Source organism: Bombus pyrosoma, linkage group LG9 (genome assembly GCF_014825855.1).
Source record: "Bombus pyrosoma isolate SC7728 linkage group LG9, ASM1482585v1, whole genome shotgun sequence".
NCBI classification, from domain to species: Eukaryota; Metazoa; Arthropoda; class Insecta; order Hymenoptera; family Apidae; genus Bombus; species Bombus pyrosoma.
Genome location: NC_057778.1, coordinates 4,286,898 through 4,311,943, shown reverse-complemented (window position 1 = coordinate 4,311,943; position 25,046 = coordinate 4,286,898). Strand labels below are relative to the sequence as shown.

General features: G+C 32.8%; 1 protein-coding gene across 4 annotated transcripts in view; it reads left to right on the top strand.

The window, feature by feature from the left end:
• LOC122570667 (lachesin-like) overlaps window positions 1–24,660 on the top strand; it is a 161,990-nt gene extending 137,330 nt beyond the window's left edge. For all 4 annotated transcript variants that reach the window (XM_043733275.1, XM_043733274.1, XM_043733277.1 and 1 more), the window contains exons 6-8: window positions 1,293–1,430; window positions 4,590–4,736; window positions 20,671–24,660. In XM_043733275.1, coding sequence (XP_043589210.1) covers window positions 1,293–1,430; window positions 4,590–4,736; window positions 20,671–20,924 — 539 coding nt within the window. In that variant the 3' untranslated portion in view covers window positions 20,925–24,660. The remainder of the gene's footprint in view (window positions 1–1,292; window positions 1,431–4,589; window positions 4,737–20,670) is intronic.
• The last annotated feature ends 386 nt before the right edge of the window (window positions 24,661–25,046 follow it).

Below are 25,046 nucleotides of genomic sequence, written 5' to 3'. Positions count from 1 at the left end.
ATTTGAGAAATACATTTAATACGTTTTATATAACACTAAATAAAATTGTCAATATTCATAATGAATTTTTATCCTACTTAGATTAATAACGGAAGAAAGATTCTCAGAACCAAATTTAGGATATCAATTCAGAACTACACAAATAAGTTCCAACTAAATATATCAAGTTTTGGAAATTCATACAAACAAAGAAACAATCCTATTTGTATGGGATTAGTAACGAAAAAGAATTAAATCGTTTGTATGTATCAAAAACCCTTCGAATCATAAAGCAACTAATGGCATTCCAGCTTGGCACAAAGACAAATAACTGGAAGCACTAACAGTGCATTATGCACACGTGTTGGAAAATGCAATTTAAGGTCTCGCTATATGGCCGTGGATCTGTCGGGAGAACGGTACCATAATGACGCCACTTGGGAGACCGTGAATGGCAGATGCAGGGGACCATTGTTTCCGGCGCTGAAGTAACGCCTTAAATATTGTCTGCCGGCGGCAAACCTCTGCTGTCACGAACCAACCTGTCGACTATCTTAACGGATTGATTAAAATGAGGGCTCTTAAAACGCACGCTTTGAACTGAAAAAAATACCATTGAAATTCCAAATGTATTCATTTCTTTTTTCTCCTGTCGCTTTTATTAACACTATGACGATCGGTTAGTTTAGAACGTTACTTTCACGCAGAACGAAGAATTAAGATTTTTATTATATTTTTAACAAAATTCAATAACTTTGAATATTTGAAAAATGCAAAGATTTGATAAATTGAATGGGATGTGGAATTCCATTGAGATCTATGAAATATAGATATATTTTCCTTAGTGATTGAATAATAGGAGATTGTAATTCTATTCTCTGTAAAATTTATTAATTGATATAAAGATAAATTTGCCTTGATATCAGTAAAATCTCTATAGAAGGAAAATATGACATTTCAAAAAATGAACATCGTTAAACTTTCAGTCCCATGAAGTATTTACTTTCGGAACAATGATTTGTATTAGACAAAAAGTACGGTATGATTAACAAGGAAAAATTGAATGAAAGGAAAAGATGATAAAATTTCTTTTAATATCAATAGAAATGAAGTTTACAGTTCTTGAAAATGCAGTGCTAATATCCCAACACAATATCTCGTTGCTTAAATATATTCCTATACTATTCCTAAATTTCTAAACTATTATCACATTTTCGACCCTAATGTAATCGACCGTATGCCTGTAACTGAACGAAATATTTAATGTATGAGAAAAATTTTATACGAATTATTATCAGAAATTGTTTTTGCAGTTCAGCCAATGGTATGGATCGAAAACCAGTTAGTGGGCGCTTATGAGGGCCAAACTCTCGTCCTGGAATGTCACAGTGAGGCTTATCCAACAGCGATCACTTATTGGACTAGGCCATCCAACGAAACGATCACAAATGGTACGAAAACATTGAATTCTTTCCTATAAAATGACATTCATTTCGCTTCCTCAATATTTATTTTAATATGAGTCAATTAAATGAGTCACATTTTAAAGGTAAACCTTCGTATTTTTAAAGTTTCGAGTCTGTCCATAGAATATACGTTAACTTGTTTACATTTCATGATTAGTTTATGTTGAACATCTTTGTCTTACTTGGTAATTCTTGAAAACCGTACGAAACTCGCGTATTTACGAATACTAAACAGTGGTCAAAATCCTAAGACAATATTTGAAGTCTAAAAACATTTGCATTACACATTATGTAATACTAGTAAAAAATTTACCATTGCGGGTTTCATGACGAATATAACCAAGAATTTAAAAGAAAATCAACATTCATTAGAATTCTGCTATCGTGGAAAATTCTTCGACCAAAACTTTTACCGAAGAAAATCCTACTATTTTATATAATTCGATATACGATGACCACAAAAAGTATTATCACATATCCTTATTTTCCAATGAAGCGTTTCTTTATCAGCTTCTATATTTTTCATTTTTGTAGTATCAAATGCTTATAGTCATATAAAAGTATTACTAAATGATACGAAGTTTAATATACTTGGATTTAATTATTTAGTATGTAAATGCTATAATAAACACTATGATATGCCAATAATTTTTGTAACCATCATAGGTGCTATTAGAAAAAGTGATTTGTATACATACACAATGACCCACTCTCAGCTCGAAGACGTACTTTCCGCGCCTTTTATCTCGACACTGCGTCATTCTTGTTGGAAGACGCGACGGAAAGTTTACGTACAAGTAATGCTAATGCGGTTATACCTAATTGTTTCAGTCTAACATCGTTGTCTCGCTAAACGTAGCCTCGACTCTTCGTGATAATTGGCGAAGGGCGAGCGTAAAGGAGTACCCGCGTGAAACGATAAGGCGCCTGCGTGTCGTTTCATCCTCTCTCCTCTAAGGATGATTGTAACGCGACAAAATTAATAACGTATCTTGTCGCCCGCTCACCTTCTTAATTTCTATCTTAATTCCCTTCTTTTGCGCACGAGTTACGAGTATTTTTAATTTTACTGAACAGCGCGAAAGAATTTATTTCTGGATTAATTAATACGTCGATTGGGTTTTGAGCGTGAGAAAAACATTGGCTCGTGGCGTGACAGGAACTCGTTAAATCCACGGTTTGAATGAAACGAAATAAACGCAAGAAATCGAGATACAGCAAAAAAAGGTGACGCGTACGTGCTGAAATCGTATTATTCGATGGCCGGAACCATTACGGAAAACATCCTGCGGAAACGTTACTTTTTTGATACTAGATTTACCGAAAAATTCTGTCGACCTTTGCTTGTGTATCTGCGATTTCATTCGGAAGTTTTTTGCGAATCACAGATAGACTTTTCATTCTTACAGCAAAAACTATTAAAAATTGGACGCATATTGCTGCAAGTTTGATCCATAAATCGTTCTATAGCAAAGTGTATCCCAGCACCGTTGGATCGAAGTAACGCGATGTTCCATTGTGACTGAATTTTGTTATTTTCTTTTGAACATTTCCGGTGTCGTTTGAAAACCATTCGCGTATGACGCCAACGTAACGTCATTAGCGATCAACTTGTTAAACGTTACAAATAACGAAATTTATAATTTCCTTTTCGTATCCTCCCTTAGATAAGCTGGTAGTTTGTTTCAATATTTATGAAATTCTTAGACGGAGAAAATGTTCAATGTTCCAAACCTGTGGAGCGTAAAGGTACTGGGAGAATATTTCAATGGTGATATAATAATTAATATTTTAAGAATGGAGAGTTCTAGAGCTACACAATCGCCATATCGGTAGAAAACAGTTGTGAGTAATACAGGATATTATATTGCAGACTTGATAATTGAAAATTTAGTTTCAAGCAATTGATTTCTTTTCTTGGAAAGAATACCAATGTGAAGTAAATTATTTCTCCCATGTGGGCAGTAACATATTATCAGGAGATACTCGATGTCGATGGTAAACTTAGTGTAGTATCCCTTATATTCTATCTTCCAATAAAAACTATGTAGCAACTTACAATTCAAATTAGTTTCTACACAAGAATAACAAGCATATGTACATTTCATTCATCATGTACAACTCTGATTAAATTCAACCTTTAGCACTAAAACACGAGACCTGCCACCAAGGAAAAATATCATTTACCCAAAAGCTTAACCTAAATTCCTTTAATTTATTCCAACCACGCTGCACATTTCCACAAAAGCATAATAAAACTTCATTTGTGTTACCTGCACACGTCCCGTCTACTTAGGAAAAATATTAGACGACGGGAGAAACAGACACCCGATATATGCAAATATATAAAGCGAAATACGCGGCCATAGAAAAATTATTACACGTTAGAACGCCAGACAAACGACGTATACTGATAAGCCCAGAGCTAATGTCCCACATTTTTCCATTGTTAGACGTTTTAGTGTCGAACGAACAACAATGAATATACAATGTGGATGTCATCCGCCTAGAGAAAATGACGATCGCGCAAACAACGTCGTGTATCCAGCTCACGTCGTTTCAAAATGTTTAAAACGATATAAATAGTCAATTTGTCAAGGAAAATTTCCTGTTATTCCAAGTAAATGTCACACCTCCTTCATCGTCGTCGTTTCGTAGCAATTAAACGAATTAGCTTTTTAACTGGCGACGAGAGCAATTATACGACCACGAGATTAATGGCGTAACTCGCGGGCGATGAGCCTTATCAAGCACTTTTTCATTGCATTCTTCGGCGACACGTGAACAACCGACCACAGATTGAACGAAATTTTCAATTACGAAGAGCGATTGTTCGCGAAAATACGTTTTTCTTGGGACCCGCGTTATTAGACTATCGCCAGTGGTTTCCAACTGGTCTTGGACACTGTTTGAGGTTTGAGAAATCTAATGGTTTTGTGTGTGCTTTCGTCTCAAAGATTTTATGAGAGAGACGATGCGATATAAAATATAGCGGAGAACCATTGGACCATAATGCTTTTGTTACACGTACAATGTTAATTTCCGCTTTAGTTTTCGTTTCTTATCTGATTTGATGTTTTAATTTATTTTTAAGAAATTATTAAAACGATTCCATGCAAAGATTCTCTACGTTTTTGCTTCCAGACAATTACAAGGTTGAAACAATTCCAAAAGGATACGAAATAACCATGAGGCTCACTATAAAATCCATACAGCCCCAAGACTTCGGGTCATACAGATGCGTGGCAAAAAATTCATTGGGAGAAATGGATGGAAAAATCAAACTTTACAGTGAGTAAATTGAATTTTATTATTTATAGTTCAGAATACACTGTATCAGAGAAAAGCATATTATTTGTTATGAATACTTGATATCTCTTCTATCAATTACTGTGCGGAAATGTACTGTGAGCTCGAAATGATAGGTACCAGGTATCGTTAAAAAATCACATATTTTATGAAAAGCTTATCGAACATTCTGTTTAATGTAGAACTAAATAAAATCGTATGCTGATATCCATTAAAAACATTACAAGCTTGCAATAATTAATAACATGCTAACCAAGCAGCAAACTAGAGAACGCTACAGTCGCTAAAAAATTCGTCTCTTTTATAATAAAATGGAATCACATGGTAGCTTCAATCATAAATATTACACAAACTTCTAAAAGCGAATAATAAAATACGGGGAAAATTGTGCGTTTCATAAAATCCTTCTTCCGCCCAGAGTTCTCTGGTAATTTCTACAACATGTATAACGTAATCCACGTTATTCATTGAAGCTTAAAACCAATAGAAAACAAAAATCTTTTAAACGAATGCATTAAACGAATTCCTTATCGCGATTTTATAAATACATGTTACCGTAGAAGAATCAATTCTATCCAGAGTTAAAATTGATTATACTATTGTAAAATAATTTACAATAGAAATATAATACCCAACCACTTATTGTACGGATGCAGATTTAAAACTCAAAGGCCAAAGTAAATTACTTAAAAGACACGCAACATAGAATCCTAGCGATACAATAAATAATCTAGCGATAGATGATATAAAACTTGTAATTAAATGTCGGAACGGAAAAGTTAGGATCAATTAATATAACTTCTGAACATATAATGTTTTCGATTTTACGATTATCGTGTTATTATTTTTAATCAAAAAAAGCTTCATAGAACAAGAGGTTTCATACGTCGTCAAGTCAAACGAATTTGTTCAACGGTCGTAATTGCGTGGTAATTTCATAACTGTGCAACTTTTCTGCTTATCAGTTCTCGAAATCCTTTTGTTATCGTAACTTCCGTTAATTACATGGCTCTGTAGCTACTCGATAATATCGAATCGGGGGTGCGAGAGTCGATGAGGAAAATCAAGGGAAAAGGACAGAGGGAGAAAGAGAGACTAATCCCACTTGAATTTTGTCGATGAACTTCGAGTAGCAAGGACTTTGCGGGCCACTCTATCGCAGTCAATTAATTCATCTTAATAAACGTAGTTCCACTTCGATCACTGTTTCAGGTCAAAGATGGACTGTAACAAGAAGAGTGCAAAAATTTCCGACTAGATAGATCCCTTACTTTATATTTCGAGAGTGGTATTTGAGAGGATTTGAAATAATATTATATAACTGTATGATAGTATCTGTTTATTTGCACCGTGTTCTTTTACTTTGTATGCTCTCACATCTCATATACTGGTTAAAATTCTCTTAGATATCGCTTTTGGAATATAAAGTAAAAAATCTATTTGTCTACTAATTTTTGCACACCATCAATTGCTATAATTTCCTTGGTATTACTGAACTTATTAGAATTAATCCTATTATAAGTAGGATATATATTATATATATTATAGTCTATATTATTATATTGTTACGTTTATATATATGTTGCTAAAAGAAAAATCTGTCTTTAAAGGATTAAAAGGGATACATTTGTTACAAAGTGGTGTACAATCGACATTGATGCGCCAGTCGGCTTAAAATTGTTTAAATAACGTATGCGTATCAGCCACCTGGTTCAATGCTGCCGCAAAATAACAGAAGTACAATATAATTGAACCACCGGGAGTCGTCGCTAGAATTCGCGATATTCAATTAGCGCGCGTAATATGTAATTACTGTGTCCAGTGCTGTTTAAAAATTTTCATAAATCGGGGCTATCGCGCACGCTAATTTTATCGGAATCCCAAGGAAGGGTTCGAATTTTATTACTACGATTAAATGTAACGATCGTATAACTTGTGCTTTGGTTAAGCTTAAGTGGTTCTACCGAAAAGTTAGGGCATTAGTTTTACGGATTAATTGAGGTGGAGAATCAATTAATAAATTATTTGCTGGTTTTACCTTATAAAACTTTGTTCATCCTAACTTTATTATTCAAGCAAAGATTTTAATAGAAGGATGGCAATTATTTTGACAGATATGGGAAGTTTAGAAGAAATTTTTATAAATTTGCCTTTCGACATAAAAACTAGATCTAATGACAAGTGATTCTTCTTTCAAAAGTAACCAGTAAATGCAATTACTCATGAAACCAGATATAGCGGTGGTTTATTAAGCTAAAACGAAGTATAAGTATGAATGCCATTAACTGGTAGCTAGCGATCAGAAGAAATATAAAACAAGAGTTCCGTGTTGCTCACCATTTAGCTCTTCTCTCTTCCTTTTTCTTTCACTATGTTATTAACGATTTTCGTTTCACTACGCGAAGAAACTTCTTCGTTACGTGTTGGTTGAAACGCGAAAAATTTATTACGCTAAATACGTAACGTGTTACAAATAATGGCTGAACTTTCTTCCAGCTTCGCTTTAGTTTTGTAACTTGTTAATTATCACGATGCTTCCTTACACTCGGTTCGGAAAGTAATTTAGCCGGTGAAATTCGGATTAATTATACAAGCATACGCGTCCACAGTCAGGCGAGTTGTGTAAACCTTATTTACTTCGAGAAAGCGTCTAAACCGTGTGTAATCTCACTCGAGCAAATTTGATGATACTGTACTAATTAGAAACACCTCAAGTTCAAAGAAACAGAGAATCCTAATCAGTTTATTCTCGCCATTGAACCTCTCAAAATGATAAATCGTAAGTATTAATAATTTAAAATGTTAATCTTTTTCCACACTTACTGTCATAGCTATGACATAGACATAGCTATGATTTGGCTGTGGATTTTTAGGCAAATTAGTCTCACTAGTCTTATGGAAGCAATCAAAGAGATAGGATTTAAATAGAGATTCTACATTTACTTATTAAGAATTATAACCATTACTTTGCTTTGGATATTTCATATATCACATATCTTAGATGCATGTTTTGCATTTTTGTATCTTTAATTTTCGCATAAATGCATAAAATTGCGCAGTCCAGTTATGACATATGAGAGGCGATAAAAGAAATATCCAGATTACTGCTACAACACTTTACGTATGAAGTATTAATCTACATCGTAATGGTCGCTTTCAAGGAACTCTTATCCAACAGCTTATACATCATTGCTAACAACTTCCTCATTTCAGGAGCTCCGATATTTTCTTTTATTTTGTTAATTGCCAAAAAACAGTGTTGATCTCGGTGTTAAACCTCTCTTTTACAACATCAAATTACACTTACACAATATGGTGGAATTATCAGGACCAAGAAATATAATATACGTAGTCAAGTTTAGTCTTTGTTTTAATTTCAAATCTCATTCCGATTTATGGCATTAAATTTATGACAGTATGAATTTTATATCAGGCACACGCTGTTATGAAAACAGATAGTTGCGTTGAAAAACAATTAGAAGTATAGCTATACTTCGCTTCTTATTTAATTCAATTCATTGGTTCATAAATTCAAGAAAAGACACATTCGCTTTTGTGCATTGTTTTACTTTCTTAGATTCTTAATCGCAATTTCAACACAGTGACCCAGAGCTCACGAGATATGTCGTGTGCAGTAAATTAAACGCTGAGGTTGGTTCATGAGATTATGTCCGTGTCATACTATACGAATGTTATACTTGAAACTAGACGTCACAAGGGAGTTTCCGTTTTGATTATGACCAAAAACAAACGAACGTTATTTGAACTAAGCGAGGTTTAATTATCCACGAAGAAATTTTTAATATTGAAACTGAACGCAATAACGAAATCGTAAATGTTATCTATCGAAAAATAGAAACAAGAAAATGTATATTTGCGATAGAACTCGCTACTTGGTCAAATAAATCTCACCAATTTCTATAAATTGACAGAAACCTATTCCGCAAATCTTTGTTTTGTTTTTGAATGAAAATAAACTGCTCCAATACAAATTGATTTGATACGAAACTTGTATCGAGTTTGTAAATAAAGTAATAGAATAAACAATTAAAGAAGAAACCTTGCAAATCTTATGATCTTTCGCGTTAAGTTAAACAGACAAGGACAGAAAAATTTTATATGTCACGTGTTAACATATACGTACCAGCTCCAGGCTCGTTTATTTTACTCGAATTATTTCTCTGTAGTTATCCCCATTCGTAATAAGAATTAACCTCTTTTACAAACCTTTACGATCCTTTACAAGAAGATTGCATCATACACCTTTTTTAAACTACTGCAAACGTTTGCATTCGGCTCAAAGAACTCGAGAAGTTAGAGGCCAAAGAGAAACATCGTCTTGCAGGTACTTTCTCGTTAGCTAATGATGTTAGTACCGTAATTCAGGAAGAAAAAAGGAAAGACTAAACCGGCACCAGAGAATTTCAGACAGCTTTAAATTATGACGGGTCGTATAGCACGTCATGTCGCATCATATCATGTCAAAATTTCCTACATAAACGTCACGTGCCTGTACTGGGCATGTTCACGCGGCCTAAACCACTCGAATGATTCCACTTATTGATTTCAAGGGAAATCACGTTCCATTATAATATTTTTTGTTTATATGGAAAGATTATCGAGACTCATATAAAGACTTATGTAAAAAGAAATAAGTGAGAAATATGTTCAGTACTTTTGAAACAGTTAAGACATTTTCTATAGCTGTTATACTATTTGCTATTGAAAAGTGTAGAATACTAATCAGACATAATAACTTCATCAGAAATTTCTACCAAAATTGAAATTAACTAATTAATTCTAAATACGTCGATTTTTGTTCCGTCAAAACTAAATATGATACAATTTTTTTTTAGCAAAGATGGAACGCAAATACAAATACAAAAAGAAGGTAATATAATTATAAGTAATTATCCAAAAATATAAAATACAAAAAAATTAGTATTCCCAAAAACTTGGATAACCTTAATGATCGAATTAACTGGTCTTTCTTAGTAAATATGTTAATAATTTATGTTATAATTATAGCCAAAAAATAGTAAACACAAGTCTACGCAGCACTTTATTCTTCTCGCAAACGAGTGAATAAACCAAACATTACACAAAACTGCATGACGCTTGCAATGTTTCTATCCAGTGCAGGAAACTCCATGGAGAGATTTATTTCTCCAAAGATTGCGTAGCACAACCCTTCATTTTCCACCTAATTTATGCCACCCTTTACGGAATTTCATTGAAAAAAAAAGAACATCGTACGTGCATTTCCAGTTCCTTGAACAAAATTTCAACTGTGGAACGTGATTTCCGAATGGTATGCATACGATTAAACGGCTAGGCATCTATTCACGATTCGTTCTCGGTTCTGGCTGATAATTAATCGGTCGCCCGATTAGAGTATCGGCCGGCGAGAAAGCCAAGGGAAAGAGAGGAGAACGAGCACGCGGAATGAAACAGAGAAAGAGAAATGGGGACGGAGTTAGCGAAAACCACCATTCCATGACGATGAATCGAAAGAGAAGGAGAGAGAGAAAGAGCAACGACTCGGTTCTGGCACGTTCTTAATTATCGATAATTGTAAATAAAATGGGCGACACAACGTGCAACCATCGCCAGGATTTCCTCGAGTAATTGGCCCTACCATGTGAATTCAATAATTCGCGCTCTATTGAAACGCACCTCGAGTTCCTTCCCTTCCTTCGATTCTTTTCTTAAACCCCGTGTCGTTCGTGCTTAATAACGTTAAGGCAATAATTAGCAGGGGAGAACGGATCAGGCTAGGTTATATGCTTCATTACAGTCGATTAATTTCGATGGAAACCTCGTTCGAGCGAGAGAAGAACGAATTACCAGACAATGGTAAGAAGGGTGATGGAAAAATGGTAGAAGTAAGAGGAAATTAAAGGGATGAATGTGTTTTCAAGATGGATTCGAGCTGTGATTGGTTTTGCTCTGACAGCAATTAACCCTTGATGAAAGTTGAATGGATTATGACTCGCGCAGATCTTTTACGTTTATTAGTTTCCAAAATATATTTACGTATGTGGGCGAGTATATTTCTTCTCATGCAATCTCCAAATTTTTATATTGCAATCTTGCTTTTGCTTCCATGAAAAGAAAGTTTTTAATACTTGGAGGAATATTTTAGCAGAAAATTCAACCATGATATCACATATATCAACAATGTTTCTTTCATATTTTCCTTGAATTTAAAGAATTGTATAAATATGAAAGAACAGGATTGCGTTGAAAATGATCCAGATGACGTAGTACTGCTAGGTTAAATTACAAAGTAGAAAATATATGTTATCTGTTGTATATCGAAGAAGAAGGAATACAATAGAGTATCAGGTTTGATTTGATATGAAACTACTTGATATGAAACATTTGTTATGTGTCCTCGAAGAATATTCAAATGATATTGTTTAAGATTATAAGGATCTTTTTGGAAGGAAATAGAAATAGATTCGGTAGGGATGATTAATAGCGTAATTATTGGATTAGGTAGGTAGACGTATACATATATGGGCATAAAGCATTCTGCGTGTGTCAGATATGTTGGGAATGTTAGATTAGAATTAGATAGATTGTACAGATCTGGGTTTAATCTGACTTGTCAGATAAGATATTGGCAGGGTGAGCCTAGATTAAACCATGAATTATAAGTTAAGTTTGAGTTTAATTCGTGTTTCAACGAGATATATTTAGTTATGGCAGAATGCCTTAGCATATTACGGATTTTAGTGGCAGCCTCTGATGAAATATTACTATAATTGTCGAATTTTCCAAAATTATTTTATCGATAATCCATTGAACTGAAATACATAAAATATCACGAATATATATATATAGGGAATATATAGACAAATCACTCAAAAGTCACATTATTCTATAAATTAAAATGTAAAAGGGAAGCGATGGTGTTATAAACATTATTTTAGAAAATCTACTTTCAAATCCATGATTTTTCATGTTATTTCCTCGCGATGACAAATAAACTTATGGAAGCATGTAATTTATTTTTTGAAGGATTCGATACTAATCATGTACTCGGGTAAAAACAGAAATTAATTGTAGCTGGTTTGTTTAGCTTCAAGACATCTGCAATTTTTATAAAAATTTATCGTGATTTTATCAAGCTAATTTTGAACGAAAAGTTTATTAATGTTATTATCAAAATTCATGGCATTTAATGTAAATTCTTAACAGCTAATATTACACGATTTTGATTTTATTAAATAACTATGTTGCTTTGTATTTCTAACCGGTAGTAATTAAAAATTGTACAAACAAAAATCGATCTAAAATAAGAAAAAGTCATGTTTCGATTTTCTGTTAGTCTTTTGAATACCTGACTCCTTAGTCAAACCACTAGTTCTACTTTGTTAATTGGAACTACGGTATAGAAGTACTACAGTCAAACAATTTTAGAATCGAATTGCATTGAAGTTCCAACGTTATCATTAGACTACACTATAATATAACCTCGTAGGCTTGTTTTACGTCCACCACGTGCATGTACGATAACAATGTTAGCAAATGTCAATATCGAATTAATTTCGAAATAACAAACTTGTAACGAAAATAAACCTACAAATTAATTGACTCTTCAAGTTATCAATTAATCTTCAATTATTAACTCATATTTTTAAAATACCAATAACCCGTAAGGAAAGAAATTGCAATTTATATAGTTCAAAAAATTATTTCCAGAAAGATACATGTTTCTTTAGCTAATTGAATTTTGAAAATTGAAAATTTAAAAATTCAAAGTTTACGATCATAAAGAATTTCAAAAAATTACCTTGACAGAGTTTGAGGTTTTCGTGGACTCATTGCGGAAATTACACAATTTTTTAATTATATTTAATATCATCTGAAACAGAAACATTTTTATATTAAACACCATTTTTCGTTGTTTCAATAAAATATCGTTAATTTTTTGCTCGTTTACGTTATATATAATTTTACATTACACGTTGTAAAATATGACGATAAATATTACATTTTGGACCTTTCCATTTTCTCACGCAAGGATTCACGTTTATTGCATTGGCGACGCAATAAAGAATAATATTACAGTGTATGTTATATGGCTCTTATGTGCATTCAAGCAAATTCGGATGCACAATATGGTTTATAATTACGAACAAACGTGACTGCACAATTGCCGTCGAAACAAATGCAATTACAGCGTTGAAATTAAATTCAACAACGCAAACCTATATAAACAAAGAGCAAGTTTGATTATCGAACACCGTACGATTTAATATTTACTTAGACGAATCTCCGATTGCAGCAGACGCCACGTATGCACATTAAGATTTAACTTGGAATTCGAATCACTATGAAACGTACAACGAGCTAATTACAAATCGATTCAGCGTTCGGAACGCCATTACGTGATGTAGAAATATTTTCTTCGTATAATTTTCATTCGTTAGATTTCGCTACTTCTCTGCTATCGCTTCCTTTTTATCCTTGTATGTCACAAAAGAGAGCGAAGTACATGAAAGCAAGATTTATGCTTGTGTTTCCTTGGCAATCCTACGAAGTGGTGAAAATAATTTCCTCAGACTCTGCGAAGTACGTCATAAATTACTTGTCTAAGAATCATAAGTTCCTTCAAGATTCGTGCACCAAAACGGAGAATCTTCTCGACAAAATGCAAAATCTAATTGACAATCTACTACGCAAACATTTCTGAAGAAAATTTTATTTGTCGACTACCTCCGGTTTCGGTGCAAGATGGAGTTGTAGGATAGTTCTGTTCGTGAATAAAAATAGAAATAAATATGTTGCCATGATATTCAACCGTACATTTCAATACAGTACTGCAAACTCAACGATACATGATAATTTACATATAATTTACATATAATCTACATACCATTTACATACAAAACATATTGGAAAAGCTAATATAATTTTACAATTTAACTGATTTGTACTAATGACCTGAAAACTTTTTCTAGAGGTATACTGAATCTCCTATTAAGTTTGCTATTAATTCGAAATCAATGCTACAGGTACATATAGATTGTAATTGCGTTTAATTCGATAAATTTTTCATTAAAGAATATTCTAAAGAAGAATTCTAAGAGCCTTCTTAGAACGACAGAGTTCTTAACTTCTATGAAACATTAATGATTCTAAATTTTGGTATCGTAAATTTACTAAATTGCATACTTTTAATCGATGAAAATGATTTCAGATTTTATCGAATGTGTTTAGATATTCGTAGAGTTGAAAGAGTTAAGAAATATTGACAGAATTTGTTGCAAATACGAGTAACTGAATTTTGAATGATGGTGATAGGAGGAATAATCAGATATTTGAGATTATAGCGTAAAAGATGAATGTAAATTTCTACATTCAAAGTTTTAGGTAGGCATTGTTTATTCTATCGATTAAGACATGTGTAGCGTAGACCGACTTTCTTGCAATTTCTCAGAAATTTTGACGATGCGTTATTTAATTAATATATTAACTATACACAATTTAATTGTTAGAAAGTCTAGCAATGCCAAAATAGAGATATTCATCTTTAAAGATTTAAAATGTAATCCTCGTAGTAAGCCGCAGCAAAAATAACTTTTTGATTAATTACAGAAAAGCCGTTCTCACAAAGTTGTTAAGAAACTGATGTGTAGAGTAAAACGAATAAAAGACTCCTTTAAAAAAGAAAAGATTTAGCTTCAATCTCAACGTTTTTAAATAAAGTAATATGAGATATGTAATACGTAATATCGATAATTTCGACGTTCATATTGCAGTGTACATTATAATATGAGATTGCTGTTCTATCCATTTCGCAAGTACAATCTACAAACAATCAGATAATTTCTTCCTAGTGAAAGAATCTCAGACATGCACGACATGCAGGATTTTGAGTCTCAGCTGTTTTACTCTTTAGGGATATTGTCTCGTTACAAATACCTTCAGATAAGATGGACAGCTGCTCGAAACTTCCCAATATCTGTTGTATTCTATCGATTATGATAAAATAGGTGGTAAACCGACCCAAGAACCCCAAGGTGTTGCAGAACTCCAGAGCAAAGGGCTTATCGCACTATCGACGAAATTCCTAGGACGTGGCGGAGCGCAACAATCCAGCTATACTATGGAGTAAAGCTCTATTTATCTGGACTGATAATCGTGTTTTCGATTCGATAGAAAAGTAAAATATCTTGAAAATTGTAAATTTAGAGATATTGAAACAATTAACTGTAAAAATGAAATATTTACTATAATGGAAGTGTTATATGGCATTTATAAAAATTATAGTATTTAACAAGAATGGTATCACACAATAACGCTTAAATTCTTTTTTAGAAATTTCGAAACTTAAAGATTAATATCTTGTAAATTGTAACAGAGAAAAGAATATCCACATTATTAAATAGTCGAGTAACTAATAATTTTCTTCAAACCGACTTTCACAAAAATTTACTTTTCCTAGCAGTGTCACTCTTGTATCGATTCGAGAATATAATAAGCATTCATTGATTTTCCCTTGTATGAACGCGAAGTAGGATCTCGAAGACATTAACAGTAATAGAATCACTTAATTAGAAGGCAATTCCTTTTCTACTTCTGGTTATAGTATGGCACATATTATAATAAATGTATTATAAAATAGACTCGAGAGTTTTTGAATTAAGAAATGAGTGAAAAATATCGTAAAGCAAAGAAACAGAAAGTATATAGTTACAAATATATAGGCCGTGGCTGAAAGTATTATACAAACGCAAAGAAGGCGATTCTATACGCAAACATAAGTCAAAAGTTTAGAATAAAATGCTTCTATCCGAGGCTTCGTTTTCAAGAACAAAGTTCTCGTATGAACTTATACATACATACGTAGCTAAGATACGGGTTGGTCGAGTGAAATATCTCCTGATTTTATACTTTCTGATTTCTATGTATAGGTCATGTTAAAGTTGTGAACCATAGCAGAAATATTAAAGATCTCCGTAATAATGTAAAATATTAGTCAAATTAAAGACAAACACATTTAGAGTCTTAGAAAAACGTAACGTACTAGAGACAGTAAATTCATACATCACAATAGTCAGACACAGATACTTACACTATAAGCAGGACAACCGTTTCAATAATTCTTTCATGAAATGTAAAGTCTTATCTCTCCCTGTTTCTTATTTTTTAAAATTGGTAATTATTAAAAATCACGTGCCTAGTATAATTAGTGTTTGTATCATTTGTAGTACATTTTTATTTAATATATCAGTATAAAACGATTCAACGATAAAAGTTAATTCTCCTTCTTATTTGTATGACATCGGTAAAGCGATTAAAGCCATACATTTGAAGATAATCCACATCGATATTGCTGAAGTATGAAAATATTCCGCCAATATTAATCTAAACCAAACGAAGCACTCTATATATAGAAAAAAAAAAAAGAAAATTCAATGCACCGCCAATCATTAAGCCACTATCCCACTGATTTCCAATACAACCATTCTCGCATCCGAGTCTGTAACCACACCACATACTCAAAACTGTCAAACCTACCTCACGCTGCAACCGTCCGATGAAAGAAATTTCGTCGTCTGACCCGCGGTCGGTTATTTAACAGTCGAACGCATCGACTTTTTCGGCAGCTTTAACCACAGAGATGACAGTGGAGCCGGGCTGTCGCTTTCCAGCTCCGTTTAAAGGAATAATTGGAAGAAGTGTATTTTCGAATAACGCGGGGCCACGCTTGTGGAGGATTCGCGCACGGAGAAAATTAATATCGTCGCTGGGGCTACGGTGGACGTTTTCGACGAGGCGTGCAACTGACAAGTGCACTCCGGCTTTTACGGCACGCGACGTTCCAATACGCGGTTCTTGTGCACAGTTCGTCGATTATTTTTCCCGGGTTATTGCACGATATCTGTGAAAAGCTACTGGCGCTTTCACTGGTAGCACGTGGTCACGCGCGCACGATTTCACGTAAAGCGGCTTTCCAGGGCGCACAATTTGACGAGCATTAAATCCTCCGGGCCAGACTTCGTGGCGCTGATGAGATTCCGCACGTTCATCTTTATTAATGGACAGATCGGCGATAACGCGCGTTGCCATCGCGCTGCGACTATCCGTTACACGCACGATGCGCTGTCCCGCTCGATGGACATCGAGCTGTAGATTGGTTTATTGATTAAGTGAATGGATTCTCGGACACCAGTGATTTAACCTCGCTTAGATCGTGCTTTCGGTTTATGGTGTTAAGTTGTTGCTATATGTACTATGTATACTGTGCTAGATCTTGGCGTTATAGGTGAGCACTTCGGTTTCGATTTGGGGGTCGTTTGCGTTTAGGTATAACGTTTATTAGTATCCTAAGTTGAGTCATGTACCTTTTTATTGAATTGTTTGAGCATACAGTGATCAACGGTAATGTTCAGTTGAGTCGTATACATACGTGTTTTATTATTTATTCAAGAAGTGCTTGCTTAATTATAATAGGATAATGGGACAATAAATATAAATAAATGGAAAAGTAGAATGAGTTTCTGTTGTCGGTTTTACGTTGATAATTTGTTGATAATTCTGTGTTGAGTTGTGTATAATGTCATTATAATGTATACAATTATAATGTCAAATTATTCTTTAACGTGTAATAATGATACTAACGCATTGATCTAACTATTCAATTAAATTTTATATTTTATTAATAAGTTTCTAAAAATTGTTTTAAGTGTTTCCATTTAAGATAAACATTTATGCTACGTGATTAAACTAAACATCTCATAGATGCAGAAAGCAAAATAAAATTGTAGAAGGCGTGGGAAAGAATATTGATTTGAGATTAGCTCTCAGTATCCTGTTTCGTGCGTTGGCACAACGTGAGTACTAAAGATACTGTTTAATGCTATTACTTTGGTATACGTAACAATCACACCGATGAAACGGATTTCAAACGAGCTTATCAAATCAGTAGATATGATGGAAGATTACCGTAGACTGGCACAATCAAAAGCGCTTATCGATATACTGTGGTGGTGTAATAGGATTACGATGCTACATTGATGTGAAACATTCTTCCTTTGCCGACCTGTATGATATGAAATGCGTCCGAAGTATTTCCTAGTGGTCTATGTCGCATCGGAACAATGTAGTTTTACCACCGGGTAGATAAAACGATGTATTCGAAACCAAAGGCTTTAATAATTCGTCCCTATGTGTATTTCAATAACAATGTTTTATACTTTTTTTTGCATATCATTGTAAAACCAGTAATTTTTATCTCGATATACACTGACTCACGAAAGTATTTGAACACCTTTTACAGCAGAGTAACTTTCATAAATTGGACCGGATGATTGAAGTTTTTTTTGAAAAGTTAGGTGGGTTAGTTTACTAGATAATGGTTAAAAAATTTTTGAAAAAATTGGCCAGAATCGGCAAGAAAATAGTACAGGTCGAGTTCACAATTTTTTTAGTTAAGCCTGTACTGAACATTTAAAAAATACATTTTTTAGATTTATGTCAGTTACATACCTACATACTGGAAATGTCATCGAAATCGTTTAAAGTTGCTGTAAGGTACAGGCGATTGTAAATGGTGGAAATCGCAATTTTTCACAAGTTTGAGCCTATAACTGTAATAAATCTAAAGATTCTTTCCTGCATCAATCGATTTTAATGAAGCTTTCAGTATGTATATAACTGACATAAATGTACAAAATATATCTTTCAAATTTTCATTACAGGCCCAGATAAAAGAATTGTAAAATCGACTATTATTATATATTATTTTCTCCGCGATTCTGACTACTTGCAAGTTATTCAAAATTGTTTCTGCACATCATCTAGTAAATTAATTTGTCTAATTACTCAATAAGTCACTGTATTTTAATTTTCTTTTTTTCAGTTCATATTGCAATTCGTTATTAATAATAATCCTATGCCGTAACATTGCCTATTTTCTAAAATATAAAGTATTTATAATGAATATTTCAGACGAGCAAAATATATTTTTAACATATTGTTAATACGATAAATATAGTTAATACAGTAATTAAGCGATTCTCGTTTTCCGTTAAGACAATAGAAACAGAATCAATATTCAATTAAATGTGTTACAACTTCTCATCCTACGAACAATTTGTTCTTGAACTTTCTAGCAAGTAGGTTACGTTCTAGTCCTTCGGTAAAGAAATTTTATTTTATTCATCAACCCGGTAAATTGGACTTCGAAGATCGTGAAATTCCGTTGCATTTCGTTCCACAGACAAATATTTGTCATGGAAGCAGGTCTTTGCGAATGCTGATTTCTCTTCAGAATTAAATTTTATTTAAATTTCATTTTGCCTTTTATTTAATACATGCAAATCTTATTCTAACTAAGCTGCTGAGTAAGTTGTATAATATCTTATTATTTCCGATATCAGAATCTATGAAATGAAATAATTTTAAAAAATATTTTGTACATGGAAGCTCTATTTCTATATATCTATAGGTAAAGCAACTAATTTTTTCATTATTGGAATTATCTTAAAATATGAAAAATATATAAATATACATATAAATAATTAGAAAAATATAACAAAAATAAAGTGAATGTACAAAATTGCTATTTGCAATTGATCTATTCATTGCCTTGACTGTTTATTTTAGTAACATTTGTATATTCGATCAATTTAAAATAGGTTTAAGTACGTGATAAAACTGTTCACAATCGACTTGCTCCCATAAGAATATAAACTTCAAAACGCAAAAACTCGTAGTTGCTGAAGCGCTAAGCTGCAAGTTCTAATCCTTAAAGGTTTCGAACAATAAGCTTTATGTATGAAGTTAGATGTATAGAACTAAATCCATACATGAACCTTCGTCAGAGCTGCGTTAAACTAATGGCGCACTAACTTAACACTGATCAAGTAACACGGTATCGTACATAATGGGGAATTTATGAGAAACTGATAGGAGTATGACAGTCCATAGATCTACATTTGCAACATTGGCTACGAGATCCATAATGGGGTTTTTGATTTCTACCTTTCACATTGAAAATTAACGTGAAATTTGAATTTTCGGTATTTGATATCGTTTTATTAAATATAATTCTAATTAAATCCAATTGTCAATGAACATTAATGAATAAATATTACACATGTAATTACCAGGTATTTAGATTGTTCAATTTTCATGTTTGGATTTTATGAAGACAAATTTTACATTTAGATTATCTGCAGTTATTTCAAGAAGAACGACTTGCAACAGTGTTTTCTTTTAGCAGTTAATAATTATTTACTATCAAATTAATCCGAAACAATTATTAAAATTCATTTGCTCGATCACGCAACCTCAATGGACACAATAATGAAATACGATATAATCGCATTACCAATACCGTGCGAAATCTCATATTGAAATACATTAAAGAATTTCAATAAAATACAATAGAGTTAAATCACATATACAAGATGTACAATGTTAAAGCATTATTGCAATTAACTTATAAATCGCTTACTATATACGACGACGTTTCGCTCAAAAATTGAATGATATCCAGGGCGCCATTATACGATATTATGAATGAATGACGTGGTCACAAAAAATATACGGCGATCAATATCGTCTTTCTAAATGGAATCCATATATTCTTGAATGCACGAATAATACATTAAAATCAGATCCTTACAACATCAGTACCCACTATACCATAAAGCATAGCAAATTTGAATTCGCGATCCGACGTAAAAGCGCAGCCAAAACCCTTCATCATAGGTTCGGAGTACAAATCGTTTCCCAATCGCGAAACAAGATCTCTCGACTCGATTCGAACGGGCCGAGTGATATTTCTTCGAGAGTTGCGACCATTTGATCGGAGTACGGCTGCAAGCACGCCGTAAATTCCGAGTCATAGCCAAGAAGGTGCTCTTAACACGGTAAATTCATATTTTTCCAGGGATCGATAGATCGCCGACGATGCGTAGACCGAACACCAGGCGAGATTCGAAGAAGAGTTGGAAGATGGATCACAGTCACGAAAGAAACACGACAGGCATGAAGGACGAGCCAATGCCGAAAGGCGTCGAGAACGATGATGAACAGGTTGATTTTCAATCGGCCACTGCCTCGTCGCACTTTCACTGCCATTTATTTGCGAATCTTGGCATCGCCGCGATCACTGCCATCTTAGCCGGTGGTTTGTCGACGTAGACCATTCTGTGATCGTTATTACACCTGAAACTGAGTAATTCGCGTCCGGATGAGTCTTCAGGGTCACGCTAGTCACTTACAATATACTAGCTACCAACCAGATTGAGATTGTAATCGTACGAGATGCATCGAGGACCAGCCAGTTCAATGTTTCTTGGACTTTTTGTCTAAGTGAATTCTCACAGATTTGAATGGGAACTTGTTGGAAAAAGCGTATTCTAACATCAAGACTTTTCAGAACGTAGTGGACGCTTGGGACAGTTTACGTTCTTTTTTCGAGAAGATTTTATCCTTTCGTTAATCCTTTAGCTGCGGAAGAAACAAGTATACGCTATGAGGAAACGACTTATAAGATTTATTACAGACGTATAATATCGACGAAAAGTTTGGATGTACTAGATATGTTCACGTATTTTTCAAGGTGGTAGGACCTTTTATATTTTCTTTTTTTTTTTTTTTTATAATCTACGCTGATTCATAAAAATATTTGAACGCTTATACTGTAGGAAACCTTTATGCCGATATTATAAACATTTTGAATCTTTAAATTTCACTGCAATGAGACACGACTGTCATGATTATATTTGTAAAATTTAAAACGAATCTGAAAATATACGTAGAAGTAGTGCGCCTGTATATTCCGCAGTGTTCAGAAAAGTATTTAAACAGTCAATTATCCATCATGTTAATAAACCATGTTAACCTACAGAATAATAGAAGCTGTTTTCTATCTATATAATTTATCTATCTATATAATTTAAAAAATCATATTACATCCAAACATTTTGCCATTATTATTTTGCCGCCAATAATTAAAATAGTAATGAAAATCATGGAAATCATTTATTGACTTGCGAATATGTCGTTCTCGATATTATATTGGATTTCAGTTTAGCCACAGCTAAAGGATTAAGAATAATAGTTATACCGGCGGACAAATTACTCAAGAAAACTGCGCGTTTGTTTAAAACAACGGAGCTTGCTCTATTTCTTCTTCCATGTTCTATCGGAATTTAGTAACAGTCTGAGTATACATTTTATTTAGGTTGAATAAACATGTATCGATGAAACGTTGTTAGCAATTAATTGTGTTACAATAAAAGAAAGTGTTGAAGACAATTTTTTCGTACAGATTCGATTCTTGGTTCAAAAACTTCGAGAGGATATCTTTAAAATTTCTAATTTACGTACACTGTTATTTGTTCTGAAATATCTAAATCTATTGGACTCAACATATTATATTTTCCTACGTTCTATATAATTTATAATGATGCTTAAAAATATTATGTGATACAAAATCTTTAGGAGAAAAGCTTTTATGAAGTCTTCGCCTGTATTTACTTTTGATAGATTTTTATATACCTATTACATGTAAAATTGTTTATAAAGTTGTTCGTACTCTTATTATAGCATTTATTAATTTTAAGATCGAAGTATTTATGTAATTTATATTTCGAACGTTTTGTAAGTTTCCATTGTAAAAAACGCCGACACGAAGCGAGTAGTTTCTCGCGAATATGTAACGCTTGTACCTAACCTACATATGTATATGTAAATATCAGTTTCGTGACGTAGCAACATGCCTTTGCTTTACGACAATAATTTTTTCGATTATATTATAAACGAAGCCTATTATTTGTAACACGCAACAGTGTAAAATTCATTCCTAAATTCGTAAAACCATATTCTGGTCGCATTATAGTATCACATTAGTGTCGTTCATGCCATATTTTTAAGCAAAACAAAATATTTAAGAATGTAAAATATTTAAGATTATTTATTTATTTAATTCCTTTTTTCCTTATAAAGTTTGATTTCTTTTATAAAATTTCATTTTCAATTAGTATGTACATACAGAGAACTCGAAGAATAAATATTATAATTATTTAATTATATTGCTTTAAATTATGTTAGAGACTTATTTCAAGTATTGCATACTGTTTGACTGATTCTGATTCCATCATAAACAACATAAAAGTATTGAACACAACATTGTTGAAATTTTTATAAAGATGTTATTAATGTTCAAAAAGAAATGTATATCATGTGTCATGGTATAAGTTGTTAGTTATCAGAGCAGACATAGTTCAAACATCAAATTTTATTCATGTGACAGAGTGGTGATGATAAAGTGGTTCTGAAGTAGATGGCTGACTTAGGAAAGTTTATTCTACTTATATTAATAAGATTCAATATTTCGCATTTTATTTAAAACTTGCGGTATAACTTTCAATAATTCAGTAATAATCAATATTATTTTCAGCTATTATAAATATTTACAATCAGTATCTATTGAAATTGTAATTATTCATGTTTCCTTCACGCGAAGAATTAAAGATTTTTCAGATATTTAGTACAATTTTTGAATAATTTCTAACATAATTTTGCAAGGATAAGTATTATGCAATAACCATAAAAACATAGTTTTATCGTGCTTTAAAATTAGCGAAGGCTTTCTATGGTTACATACATGCGATAAGTTTGTCCACTTCAAAGATAAGCAACAAACACAATTCCAAAACTCGACCAGCTAGTTCAGAAACACTGTTTGTTCTCTACATTCCTACACTTACATTTTCGTAATGGGTACAAATGCAAATGAGTTTATGAGAGAAACTGTGACCTCACTCCCTTCCAACGGCTTCATCGTTCCATGAATGCGTTCACAAGTACTGTACCCAATAGTTAACGATACGATTATCCAAAATATTACGATACTGATACAATATCGATTAATGTACCATAGGCACGTACTGCTTACCCGAGCAAAAATGGAGTTTCCAATGCATATGTTCGAGCATATAAACTAAAAGAAGGCTGGTACACGATTATTCTTCCTTTAATTGATCTAATTATTTATGACGACAGAAATCTCAATCATAACCAGAGTTGCTATTTTATTATATTGTAAAATTAGAATGTTATGAATTGTGATTTAGGAATTACAAAGAAAAATTCAAAACAGACAAAAATTATGTCAATTAAATTTTGTCTATAAAAATATAAATTTTTAATTAACAATAGATTATTTCCGAAAATATTTACTAGAAAAAATTTAAATTAAGAAAATTTAATTTAAGAAACAATAGAAACAAAAACACATAAATATATGTATATGTTATTGTTACATCAAATCGTCAGAGCTTTTTATTAACTCATTCCCTTCTATCAACCTGGAGATATTTCAAGAAAAATTGTATTTGTATACCCATTTTCATTTCTCCTACTTACACTAAAATTACATATCGTAATTAATTATACGAAGTTTTTAAATGTTCATGTGCATATTTTTCGTATTATCAGAAACTACTCGCAATATATCTGTATAGGAAAGAAATCTTCTCAGTTCAGAGGGAATTGATACAAAAAGGTTAAAATCCAGATTTATCTTGGATTTTGGAATCGGAGAAGTGGCACTTGTGATTGCTAGACTACAAATTGCTTTATACAAATTCATATTTTTATGAACAACATTGAAAAAAATAACATAAACAGAAATTTGTCTCAAAGTATAAATAATATAACTTTATTTTAGATATTTTATATATATTGTAAAGATTTCAATTTTTCATGAATGTAGAAAGTCTACTAATTACAATTAGCCAATCCACAGTGGAAAATATCTTACAAAATTCTTTCTTTTCCCCTGTTACATTTTAAATTCAAGCAACTTGATCTTTGCTCGGTAAAGCAATACACATCGATGATCCGGGTAATATTTTAACATACCTCGACCAGAGCATCGTGCATTCCTTCCATCCCTCGAGTCGACATTCGAATGACGGTAAATCAGTGCAAGTAGAGCGAATTGACCCCATAATCCGCCTGTACACATACTCTTAACGTTGACGTTGCTTCTTGAACGCGTGTTTGGCGATCATCTTTCGGCCTTAAAGAAAAAAGTAATAAATCAAGGATAATGAAAGAAACGACAAAGCTGTGCATTATCACATCGTTCTTTCTAGCCCAGCTTTCAACGATTTCTCGTTGTATGTAATATATAATAGAACGTGTGAGAGCTAACGTGATCTGTACGCGATATGGATCGTTGCTTTCAACGCATAGGATTATACGTGGTATATTGTAAAATAATAGCGTGTGTACGATAACGTGTAGACTAAG